Here is a 13,020-nt window from a genome sequence, read left to right as displayed (position 1 = left end):
TAAAAAAAAAAAGAAACAAGAAATGAATACTAACAAATACTATTATACACCACTGGATTATTCATCTTTCAGGGGTTTGAAACGCTTAAGATAAACGTCTAACATTTACAGACAGTGAAAATGAGACTACCTCAGTCATTTTCAGAAACAACAGCCTCGGGCCTCGTAACAGTGACACCTCACTGCTGCTGGGACCGAATGATATCTGCACAATGACTCTTCTTTTTCACTCCCACTGGAAAGCAGAGTTCGGAGAAGATTAAATGAACATTCCCCGGCTGATTCTCATTCTCACATTATGAGCATTGGGTGGTTTTTCATAAAGTGCTGCCACTCAAATCAATACATGTGTTATTGCGCTGTTATTGCACATAATGGAAAGTAAGAAACTAACCTTGTTTGCCCTCATAGGAGGAGAAGTGAAAGAAAGTAAGAGGGCAGAAAAAAAAGAGGTATAAACAGAATCGCATGAAAGCATGTTTGTGTAAAAAGACGGTAAGAGATAGCACATGAGGGGAGGACGGGGGGGGGCATGTCAGGAGAAAAACAGAGAGGTCTAAGTTTGGATGCAGGGCTCCTGTGTACGGGACATCTGACCTGTTGGATTTCTCAGAACCAACACTCTCTCAAGTGTGAATAACTCATTGCTCTGCATGTGTGTGTGACTGTGTGATATGAATAGTGAGTCTTCTGTGGCTACTGCGATGTCTGATGCATGAGCGTATTTAAATATGAACACTCTCTGCAGTTTACACAGGTGGGTTTTCTTTTATTCCACTTTAAACATCCGCTGCAATTTTACTTTCATACATTTCCCACGAACACATTTATCTAGCTAACGCTATCACACTGCGTATGATCCACTGCCTGTTCAGCTCATGATCATTCTAACTCTGCCGTTGTTTGGTGAGAGTGGTAATGCAACACTGGGGACATACTGTAATATTATCATAGATTAACACTCCCTCCCCACTTCATATCTCCACAAGCCCCTCTAGTCATATCAACTCTCTGACCACTAAGCTGCACAACATGGATCACAGTGAGCTTTTACTTTAGACCCGGCAGGGAAATAGAGACATAATCACAAGAGTATGACTGTGTGTTTATGGTCTGATAAAGAAATTCAGGCACCAGCAAAGAAAGAGCCTCGCATCTCTCATGACTCAAATCGCTCACCCTCTTCAAAACTGCTACGGATCAATTAACAATGAAATAGGTAGCTAAATCAGAAAAAGAAAATAATTTATTATTACTTTAAATGAGCCAATATACTTCAGAAAACCAGAATATTTATGGGTTATACGTTTTCTGATTTACTCGAAGGACTGAGATCAAATTTCTGGCTACATGCATTTAAGACGGTGTTTGAATATAAGGCGCATATTGACCGAACTGATATTTTATATTCTGTCGCACATTTGAGTGCACAGTAGACAAAGAGACCAACCACTGGGCCGGTTCCTTTGAGTCTCTGCTGCTCTGCAGCAGAACAAAGCTTCTTTCACAGTGTGTGTGAGGAGAGCACGCTTTCATCTCTGTGTATGTTTAGACAGAAGACAGCGGAACGTAGGGCAGAGAACAGCGTAGCTTCACACCCAAACACAGCACAACTGAATAACATCAGACCACAACACTGGAGTATCAAAGATAAGAAAGAAAGTTTGTTTTAGTAATTGTGAAATCTAGGTTATTTACATTATAATATGCATTTATCAATGGCCATCCTTGAATGACATAGACTTCATTGCATTCTATTTAAAAGAAAACCAAATGTCCAGGTTTTTAAATAGTGAGTGATTTCGACAGCATTAAACCTAAAGAAATTTCTGATACAGGGGTTCCACATCTAGATGAAGTAAAAGATCACACGGTAGATCTAAGAGAGACATGACACACTTAATATATTTCTGCTGCTCTGTGTTTTTCTTGTGAATTGCAGAAGTTTGACCCCTTCAGGTGGCTAAAAGTTCCCAAGTGGAGAAAGCACATCTCTGTTTTTATGCAAGAAGTGCTCATGTATAGAGACGTGAAATTGTTTATACCATTGTTTGGGTGCATACTTAATTGCGAGCGGATATAGGATGTCCATTTATTCCTGTCTCAAAGCTCGGTGTTTAATTTATCGGTGCACATCTAAAGCCTTAGGAACAGTGACATTTCCAAGTTTCAACAAAAAAAGCTGCGCATTACACTGTTTTAGCCTCGAAGTCTCCCGTTATTCCTGATAATGTACACTTTGTCATTGTTCCTTTGTAAACTTCATCTAACAAAGCAATACTACAATGATTTAATGTACAACCAGTGGAAAATGTGGATGTCCTGAGCCTCTCTTTAAAATGACTTCTAGTTTTCTTGGAGCTTGTTCCAAATATTACGTTTTAACGCTCCCAACAGTTACATAGCAGTGGCAGATAATCGGAGAAGTATGAACAGTTCATGAAATGGCATCAGTGTTATGCTTCGGTCCCAAATATTCAGCCTCCTATAATTAAAGGGGTTGAGGGGTTGCAAGTCCAGCACTTCGGGGGAAAGTCTCTGATTTACTCTCTCTTTCTCTCATGCACACTGAAACATCTTGCTGAGTACTTCATCTCTTTTCCTCAAAAGGATGGGATTCAGCCACACCCAGCATTCTTTGCACATTGGTTCATTGTTTGTTTAAATCCCACATAGTCACAAAAGCAGGGTGTGTGTCCATGGGTGAGACAGAGGGCTAGAAAAGAGCGAACAGGGTGGGACATGTTATTACAACTTATCATCAATCAGCATGCCCAGTAGCTAGTGGAATTATTGTTCCCAGTTTGGCCTGGATTTTGGCTGATCTCACCAGGAGAAGCACAGACTCCCACAATTAGTTCAAAACAAGGCTGCACCTACAGTAGGCAGGAAAAGTTAATTAGATCAGGAAGAGCTCGTTAGTCAAACCCCACAAGTATAACAGCATAATATGGAAATGAACTGGAAAAAGACTGAGCAAATACTAAATAAGAGATTTGAAACAATTTACATTTTTATTGGTAAATCTGTTTCACTGCGACAGTAACTTTTAAAATTAGATATAAAATGTTGAATATGCAATCTGTTTTTTTTACACTTGCTCATTGAAGGGGCATACAGTCGAGGCTTATGGTCATGATACGGCAGCTGCTCTATCACCTGATGGGCAAATAGAAAACATTCCTGAAACACCCTTTGGCCGATGAAAACAAATATGTAACTTCTCGCTGCTCAAACCTGCACTCTGGGGAATTGGCTGAGGATGTGGGTGAATCATTCTAAAGCTACGCACTTCATTGTTTTCATAATTTCTGGGACAGAATGAGTTTGTTGACTCCTCACATTGTTTAGTTTGGAATCTAAGTGAAAAGTGAAAAGAGTTGGTCAGTAAAAAGAGAGGAAGATTAAAGCTCTATACCTTTTTTATTTCTATTAATAATAATATTTTCATTTGATTAAACAAACCAAAGACTGGGGTTGGGACAATGATGATGACTGCGTACACATGTCCTCTGGTCTTGAACTAAATGTGACTGCAGGGCCAGTTGTATCTGTAGTAATCTCTTAGCCAGTTGTCATTATCTGCCAGTGATCAGCCAGAATCCAGGAATCACAGAGCAGGAGCTAGCTGCTCTGTTGCCGTGGACACCATCTGTATCTACTCCTCAAGGCCACTGATGTCAGAGTAATAGACAAAAACATGATGTGAGAGGCGACGTCTTCATGTCCTGTGTGCCTCCATCTCAGTTTCTGTCTCTCCTCCCTTCATTTGACAGCCCCCACTTATCACCTCTTCTTCTGCAACTTCTAAAATTTCACTGACGCAGCCTTCGTCTCGCTACAGAGTCGCCATGACTCTCACTTTGTCTTGCAGAGTTACATTTCCTCTTTTGGGACTTGATTTTTTTATTCAAAATGGCTGCCAGAGCAGGGGACTTGTATTTTGTATAAATTGTCTGGGGGAAAATGTAGTTACCTGAAAGCAAACCGAAATGTTTCTCAAACACACACACATACACAGCTGCAGCCGTTAATCCAGCAGTTGATGGCTGGGGTCATGTGGGGTGAGTGAAACATGATCTTTTTATGTCTTTACAACCAGCAGCCCTCTGCACAGACAGACACACCACACACACACACACAACACACTCCAGCCCTCACTGGATATCATTGTCAACGCCTGGGCTACTATTATGAATTGACTTCAGCTCTTATGTATTTATTTATCCACTTTTTTAAAATCATTTTTCACTTGTATGAACAGAGCTTTCGCCACAGACACACACATCACAACTTGTCAGAATTCTGTAATAATAACAGCTCTGCTTATGCTCACATGGTCAGTGTGCAAACTGGCCTGTCAAATATAATAAAAAAAATAGTGATAATAATAATAATAATAATAGTTTCTTACAAAGGGAGTCATAGCCTGGCTGATACTGCTGTTACTGACATAAGATTCCTTCATTAATGTCTTGAAAATAAATAGATAAATTGACAAATAAATGAATAAATAAGTCATCATTTAACTTGTTAATGTTGGCTTGTTCGTTCAGTTTTTGAAGAAAAAAAACTCAAATGTAGTTTATTATAATATTAGATTTTTTTAAATGAGATAAAATGAAAACCTGAGATAGCTTTAGATAAGTAGACAAAACAAGATACCTCCCTCCTCCAAATTCCCCCCCCTCCCTAGCTCTTGTCTCTTCCTCTTTCCCTCGCACCTGTCTGGTGCTCGAGTGTCGGTGAAAGTGAAGGAGTTGGATGAGTTGGATGAAGTCACAACAGAGTGTACAAACTGATCCCGAGGGGGGTTAGATCTGTCGCTGATGGAAATCATAGGCTGCCACAGTCAGATGAGCTGTGCCACTGGGCTAAAAGTAAATACATGTATTTCCTGCACTCTGGACTTGCCTGTGTGTGCATTTTGCCACCTGTCACCTAAACCTCACACCAGTGAGTATGCATTCTTGTTTAAACGAGAATGTGATTGTGCGTGTGTGAGACTTCCAGCAGGATGACTCTTCTCCAGACTGATGATATAATTGGATACTCACAGTGGGCAGCAGAAACAGATCTCTGTCTTAGATGATTATTCGGAGGCTTTGATGTGTGACCTCTGGATGACTGCTGATACAATATAGACTGATCATATGAGTGGACAGTATTTTTAGTGTCAGACTGTAGCTAAGCTCAATGTCTGGTGAAAAACACCACAGTATCAGCGATGACCCCCTGGGGCTAGTGCACACGCACACACCCATGTCCCAGCTGGGACTTACCGAAATAGGAAGCTGTTAACAATTAGTGACAGACTGAGCCCAAACCTAATATGAATTTCAGAGCTACAGAGGATACGCAAGGTATCGCGCATTCACTGGGGATACTGCGCAATCCCTGTTTTTAGAACACCCATCTCAGCATTTACACCATTTTTCCTTTTGTAATGTTGCGCGCAATAAAAGTTGTGAAGCATGCTGGTTGTCCTCCGTATTCACACGAGATTCGTTCGTGCTCAAAGCTTCAGCAAAATGCTACTATAAGTATGCTAAACTGTCAACAGAGATAATATAGCGTAATGGTGTTCAGCAAAGAGATAGACCTGTTAATTGGACAGCCTGTTATTTAACCTTTGCCATTTTTGGCCAACACCTGAGCAGACTAGGCCGATGATCAAGCAGTCACAAGTTGTTTGCCTAGGAAACACGAACAATAAAAAAAAATGTGAAATGCCTGACACTGCCCCGTGTGTCAGTCAAATTACCATGCTATAGTTTATTTGCGTTAACTGGCATCCTTCAGCTGAAAGTGCTGCTGGTTGCTGGAAGCTCTGACAGATTGTTTTGTCTTTCATTAAACTGTCATGTTAAGCACGTTAGTCGTTAAATGGACTCTTGCTAAAGTGGGCTGTCTCAGAATTTTTTTTTCAGTCACACTTATATTGTTGCAGGTCAGCAGAAGCTACTGTGAGCAGGGCAAGAGGAAGTCGCTCTCAACATTAATTGAATTTGTGTCTGCTTCGTTAAAATGATCACGTGCATATAGCTTTGTGCACTTTGCTTTACTCGTTAACACATCTACGGTCTGTGGGTTCCGACCAAAGTCATAGTCACTTTGAGGCTGTGAAGTCTTCAGTACTGAACATGTGAAAAACAGGATGTGTAAAAAATAAAAGACAAATAGAAGTTTAAAATAATCCACCTTTTTTCTCTGTTAACTTTTTCCTTTCTTTGATTGGAAATCTATTCATCATTACCCTCTGTTCACGTCATGCTAAACAGTCCAGCATGTGACGCAGCAATAGCCAAACAACATAACGGCCATCAGCTGCCCTCACTTCTAAAGATCACAGCAATAGGAAAAAAATCCTTATCTGTCGACCTCTAGTTCAGCAGATATGTTTGTGTGTGTTGGTTTTTGGTTTTTTTTGCATATCAAAACTAAGCCCAAAGTTCATACAAGACTAATTGGATTGTCATTTTTTTGGTATTTAGTTGTTCGCTAAATTACAAAAGAACTCAAATTTTGACATGAAGCCATGATGGGAGGATAGTCATAGTATATTCTGAGGCAAACGCAAACATACCGAGCAAATTTGATGGAAATCTATGAAGCCATTGTTGTGTTCTTTTGAGACAATTTATGTCATAGTTGTTGAGGCAGAAACCAGACAGACATCACCATGGTACCACTGTACACGGTACACACACGTTTGTTTTCAAAGTACCTGTCCATAAAATGCATGGATACCATATTTCCCCTATGAACACAATTTAATCTGCAGTATTTACATCACTCATATTAAATACACCGAAACTTTTCTGCTTTCCTCTCAGGGCCGTTGTTCCAGAGAGAACTGCAAGTACCTGCACCCTCCTCCCCATCTAAAGACACAGCTGGAGATCAATGGCAGAAACAACCTGATCCAGCAGAAGAATATGGCCATGCTGGCCCAGCAGATGCAACTTGCCAATGCCATGATGCCTGGGACACAGCTACCACCTATGGTGAGGGGACACACACGTATGATTACACCACAGCTACTGTCCATGGTGAGGCCACATATATGTAAAGACTCACACATATTCAGCACGTTCACTCCGTGCATCGCTGTCTTTTGAATTGCACCTCCCATTTCTCTTTCTCTTTTCTCTTTACCACACAGAAACCTTCGAGACTGTGGTTTGCATTAAGCATTTTATTAACCGTGCCTTCATTTCTCTGTTTTTATTTTATTCTGCTTCAGCCCATGTTCTCGGTGACACCAGGCCTGGCCACCAATGCCAGCGCAGCAGCTGCTGCAGCTGCAGCCTTTAATCCCTACCTAAGCCCAGTTTCACCAAGCCTGATGCCTCCAGAGATCATGCCCAGCACCCCTATCCTCATGGCCTCCAGCCCCGCCGTTAACCAAGTACCTAACGCTGCTGCTGCGGCAGCCCAGAAACTGCTAAGAACAGACAGACTTGAGGTAAAAGACAAACTAGTACTGATACTGATTTTCAGCAGATTGAAAGCGCTATGTGTAGATGATAAACCAAGGCCTCCGCTCCAAAAGTTCCAGACTCTAATAAAGTCTTCTTCTTGCTCCATTCGTAAAAGCAGAGTGGAATGAGATGAAAATTAGCTTGTTAAAAAGACAAGAGCTTTAACAAGTAGTTAATAATGGAACCATTATTGGACTTGCATAAACTCTTTGGAGGTTGAGCTGCAACATTAAGAGCAAAGGCGAAAATGCATACTGAAGCCTAATGAAGAGAAAATTCAGATAACAGCTCACAAATTGTGATCTTTCATTCTTCTGACATCAACCATAATTAAAGATCTGTTTTGTAATTTGAGTTGTGCTTCATCTAGTTCCAGTACAGTTTGTGCTTTTGAGCATAACACTTCACACAAAAAATAAAACATGTGACTCACTCCAGACGTGAGTCTGAACTTGTTTGAATGATCATTTGAGTGGAGAAAGCACCAGCAAGTTCAACAGCACCGGTGTTGATGAAACAGCAGCAAAGGAAAACATTTTTTCCTGTCAAGAAGAACAGTAAATAACGCTTCCCCGGAATTACACTTTATTGTTGCTGTAGTGTAAAAAAGAATGGGATTATCTTACTCCTGCGAAACTTAGCGTTGTTTGTCCGTTGTAGGTTCAGCCATATAAGGCTCATTAAGGCAAAGAGAAAAGCAGACAAACTAACACGATGCAGTTTGTTTTCCAAAGACGGTGCTGCCATCTGCTGTTTCCTATGCAGACTTAAGAATTGTCTGAGACTCACTCTCCAAAACACCTCAGTTGTATTATCAGTTGTATACATTATGTATGTGAATTATATGAAAGTACACAGGTTTAAGCATTGCTTAGCCCTTTCAGGGTGCATTTCATAACCAGATAAACAGGACGTCCGCATTGTGCAATTGTTACTGAAGGAAGCTGCATAGATGAAGGCTCGGCTAAAATGTTTTGCAAAGGAAGTTGATTTTACTACTGTAAAGCATTTTATTTTTGTATTAGGCTGCATGGCTAATGGACTTTAGTAAGTACACTTCCAATACATAATGATTAAGCAAAAGCTTGATAAGTCATACTAAAGTTTGTGAGATACAAATTTACAAAGCAGGAAATTATGAAGAAATTAAACTATTCTTATAGTTGCCTGAAGTTGTAGGTGAACTTATTATTCTCCTTTTACGTGTTCCAGGTATGTCGGGAGTATCAGAGGGGAAACTGCGCTCGCGGGGAGGGCGACTGTCGCTTTGCTCACCCCGCGGACAGCACCATGATTGACACCAATGACAACACCGTCACCGTATGCATGGATTACATCAAGGGTCGGTGCTCCAGGGAAAAGTGCAAGTACTTCCACCCGCCAGCCCATCTGCAGGCCAAAATTAAGGCTACCCAACATCAGGTGAACCAGGCCACAGCCGCCGCGGCCATGGTGAGCAATCAGTATTAGTGAGGTCCCACTCATCTACGCTCACACAACAGGCTGAGAAACTTTCTTAAGGAGATTTGAATTGACATTAGGGCTAGCTATGTTAGATTGAAATAGCTAGGGTGCTATGTGTCTCATACTCACATTCATGTTCAAACTTGTCTCACTTTCCATATTGGTATTATGTTGAATTTTCAGTTCTGCTTTTGCCAGGTCAAACAAAAGGTCTGCATGCTGGTTTGGGTAAAATCTGCCCAGTGGTGGATGACATGACAAAGGATCAGACAGTAGAACATTATAAGCCTGACTATTGTCATGTCAAGTGTTTTTCTTCCTAATTTGACAAACTGAATGTCTTGTTCCTTGTTCATTTCATCCCAGACCACAAGCAGACAGTCCAGTTCCTCCCTTTTCTCTCTCAGGCGGCCTGGCCTTATTTTTGACTCCATTGTTTCTGTGCTTCCTATCTACAACTTCTCTTCCTCTTGACATTATCAAAAAGGACTCATTGTGCTTTCAGTCCTGTCCTGCAGTAATGGCACTGGTGAACTGTGGTGCAGCCACACTTCTCTGTAGATCGCAGAGTTTTCTACATGCTCTTATTGACACAGTGAAACTGGAGGGCGAATCATTGTAATGTGAACCTGACTTTGATTTTGCACAGTGAAACAGAAACCCGTGAATTGTGCTTACATGTAGTTTTCTGCCCAGTTGCTGAAACTCACTTAGAGGGATAGTTGAATCATTTTTTCATCGCCGTATTCATCCACTCTAGTGTGACAATAACTAATATAGAGTGATAGTTATCATTTATTCTCGGTGATCATTTAGCTGTTGAGTAGCAGAGCTAGTGTCCACACTGTGCATGCCTTAGTCCTGTTATCCCCTTGTATATTGCATTCCAATGATTTGTTTTTTTATTTGTTTTGTTTTTTCTCACCTATACCCAAACTGCACTGCTGCCCCCATGATGCACCTCTGCTTGCTGGTTTATGTTAATGCGCTTGAACCCCATTGGCCCATTGCCATCATGTGCTCGCTGCCTGCTAATTAAGACTCAGTCGGCTGTCAAATCACTGAAGCGACCCCTCGACGCAACCTTTGACCTGGTACTATGACCTTTCACCTTTTAGCTTGGCATGTGGCTTTGTTGTAGAGCAGTGTTTTAACCAGATACCTAGCTATGTTTGTAGTTGTGTCTGAGTGCAATGTCTTTTCTGTCCTCCTGTTGATCTATCATTGTTGCCTGTGATGAAATGATTGTGGCCTTTTGACGCTTAAGTTGTGACCAGCAACAAACTCATTTCTTTTTTTGCAATTACCTCAAACACAATTACAATATGGCATTTATAGTAAGGAGCCACAATCAATTCATCACCTGCAGCCTATTTAACAAAAGTCAGTGAGAGCTAGGGAAGTAGAGCTTCTGTAATGATGGCATGGCTTCAGTCTTTTGTCTAAATGTTAGTGTTGTGGAGCAGCTCAATCAAATGTGTGCATGTCTGTGTTGCTAGTGCATGTCAGATTGATATGGGTGGGGCTAAGAGGAAAAGTCTTTCTATTCATACAGGAGTGATCCCACCGTAAAAGGTTATCACAGTTAAAATGGTAGTTCACTCTACATCAGATCTTGTCATACATATATATATATATCCAGACCTCAAGAATGGCCTCATGCCAAGATGAAATCTACAAACAGAGTGTTTATCATGTAAATATCGAAAGTCAGTTTCTCATTTCTTGGCCTTAGGCCATTTTTGACCTTTGTCTGAGAGTGAACTATCACTTAAACATGGCTTACACAGTTTATCATGGAGCTAGCAGTGCAGCCTCCCTTTCTCTGTGCTTCCTACTTGTTCCACCTTGTTAATAGCCTTATTGTTTGAATAGTTAATGCTTGCTTATGTTGCATTTAGTCAGCCCTTAGAGTACAAAGTTTAAAAACATACATAATGAATATATGAATGCTTCTTAGCATATAGCTCCAGAAAGCACCATGCTCCTGCTTGTGTAGTACTTGTATCAGACTGCTGCTTGCTTGCTAATGATGATATGATATTGTTACTGCTGTACACACAAAGATGTTGTGACACTGTTACTCTGATGTCCGCTAACGTATGTACCTTTTTTGTTTTCTTTCCCGTTTTTGCCTCTTTCTAACACACTCTCTCCCTCTATTCCACGCACCTCTTTCTGTCTTTCTTCCTGTCTCTGCTCTGCCTTTTACTTCCTCTGTCACTTACTTCCCTCCATCTGGATGGGCAGGGCATCGCCCCTAGTGTCATGGCTCCCCTCCCAAAGCGGGCAGCCCTGGAGAAGGCCAACGGGGCCTCTGCCATGTTTAACAGCAGCATGCTCCAGTATCAACAGGCCCTGGCCAGCATGCAGTTTCAGCAGCAGGCTGCTTTCCTCCCATCAGGTATGGCTCCCAAAGCAACCACCACGAGTGCTCTTACCACGCAGTGGATGGCTGGATCAGTCTAACCCGACTCCTGCTTGGCTGGGGTTTGGCAGAGTGGTAGATTTCAATACACAGCAGTTTGGTTGCAAATTTCAGATCTAGGTTAATAATAACATACACTCCAGGGCAGTAAGGATTATAGATGTATGTTTTTCACGTGTATACATGTGTATTTAACGTAATCCTTAAAAAAAATGTGCTTTATGCTTTGTTTGGCATAGTGGTTAGAATGTCTTTCTATCTACTAACTGCTTTCATGCAACTCAACTTAGTTAATTGTACCTCCAAGTAGAAGCTATGGTGTAATTTTGTTAACAGAGATAAGACTGCAGAACAGAGGTATAGAAGGTTGTTAGATTGAACTGTCCATGGTATGATCACTCATGGTTCTGGGGCTTTGGCTTGGGCTTGGATGAATGGGGCTTAATTGCTTCAGTGATGATATTTGGTGACAAACAGTAGGCTCAAAAGTCTGGTCTCTGCAAACATCTACTCTTCCTCTTCCTTGTAGAGTTTGTTTATTGTTTAATACTAGTAATCTAATCTAATAATTAGATTCATAAACCCGTCACTCATGGTGAATTACATATTCATATGATTACACTACCGAGGAAAGTCTAAATTCCGACTCAACGCACTGCTTTATGATGAGTTCACTACTTCGCCTTCTCCAATCACTGATGTTTGTGTCCAAGAAATATTAACCTTTTTCTTCCCACAATATCTCTCCCTTCACTCTAACGATCCTTGTGATGGGCTGTTTTGATTTCTCTTCCCTATCCAATCCACTTCCTGTTGCACTGCATGATGGGCAGGCTCAATATTGTGCATGACACCTGCAGCCAGCCTTGGTAGGTTCCAGCTCTCCTTCTTCAGATATTTGTAAAGTCATGTCTGAGTCAATGGTCACCAAAATCAGTGTCTGTGTTGTATATTTATTTGATTTGTGATTTTGGTGACCTGAGAGTCACTAGTTTACCTCTGTAATGATATATTTTGTGAATTGAAGCAAAAGCTAGAGTCCACAATTGGACAGATGAATATTACGCAATTTAAATGTTGTTGATAAAAAGCTAATGTTGTTCATATTATCAGTTTAACTGATTTGTTAGTCTCTCCATGTGTATACTTACTGTGTATTGCTTGAACACTCAGTCTCATGCTTGATCCAAACTTGGCTTTTGGCTGGTCTAACCTCAAAACCTATCGAGACCCCTCTAAATAATAGAGAAAATTTAGGAAATTTGATTATAACTTTCACCTTCATCTCCTCTGCCATAAATTCTGTATTCTTTAGAATAGTGTTACAGCACAGGCATCATTTTTGTAGAGCCCTTTGTAGAACCAGGTTTTAGTTGGCATCTGGCATTCATCAGGGAAGTAAAGCCCTACTGGTCCGATTTCTATAAATACTCACAAATATGCAAGCAAGTCCCTGTTTTTACAACTACTCTGCATAACGGGAAGTTTTCAAAACACAAGACTCTTGTCAGCCTTGGCAGAGAGAAGAAGGTGCACCAGTTAAAATCGAATCCCTCTCTGGCTACCTCTTTCCTTCTCCCTCCCTCATTTGCCTGGTGTGTAAGTGGCCCCAGTGCTTCCCAGTGTATTTATGCTTTCATGATT

The 13,020-nt window shown here is 41.0% G+C and overlaps 1 protein-coding gene across 29 annotated transcripts in view; it reads left to right on the top strand.

Moving 5' to 3' along the window:
* The window catches only part of mbnl1 (muscleblind-like splicing regulator 1), a 43,654-nt gene that overhangs the window by 25,608 nt on the left and 5,026 nt on the right, over positions 1-13,020 (top strand). For 8 of the 29 annotated variants that reach the window (XM_075483475.1, XM_075483478.1, XM_075483477.1 and 5 more), the window contains 6 exons: positions 6,837-7,052; positions 7,247-7,468; positions 8,697-8,936; positions 9,989-10,042; positions 11,199-11,352; positions 12,210-12,245. In XM_075483475.1, coding sequence (XP_075339590.1) covers positions 6,837-7,052; positions 7,247-7,468; positions 8,697-8,936; positions 9,989-10,042; positions 11,199-11,352; positions 12,210-12,245 — 922 coding nt within the window. The remainder of the gene's footprint in view (positions 1-6,836; positions 7,053-7,246; positions 7,469-8,696; positions 8,937-9,988; positions 10,043-11,198; positions 11,353-12,209; positions 12,246-13,020) is intronic. The other 21 variants (XM_075483495.1, XM_075483487.1, XM_075483503.1 and 18 more) reach the window with 7 other exon arrangements.

This window comes from Odontesthes bonariensis, chromosome 14 (assembly GCF_027942865.1).
Source record: "Odontesthes bonariensis isolate fOdoBon6 chromosome 14, fOdoBon6.hap1, whole genome shotgun sequence".
In the NCBI taxonomy this organism is placed as follows: domain Eukaryota; kingdom Metazoa; phylum Chordata; class Actinopteri; order Atheriniformes; family Atherinopsidae; genus Odontesthes; species Odontesthes bonariensis.
This window is presented reverse-complemented; position numbering and strand designations above follow the sequence as displayed.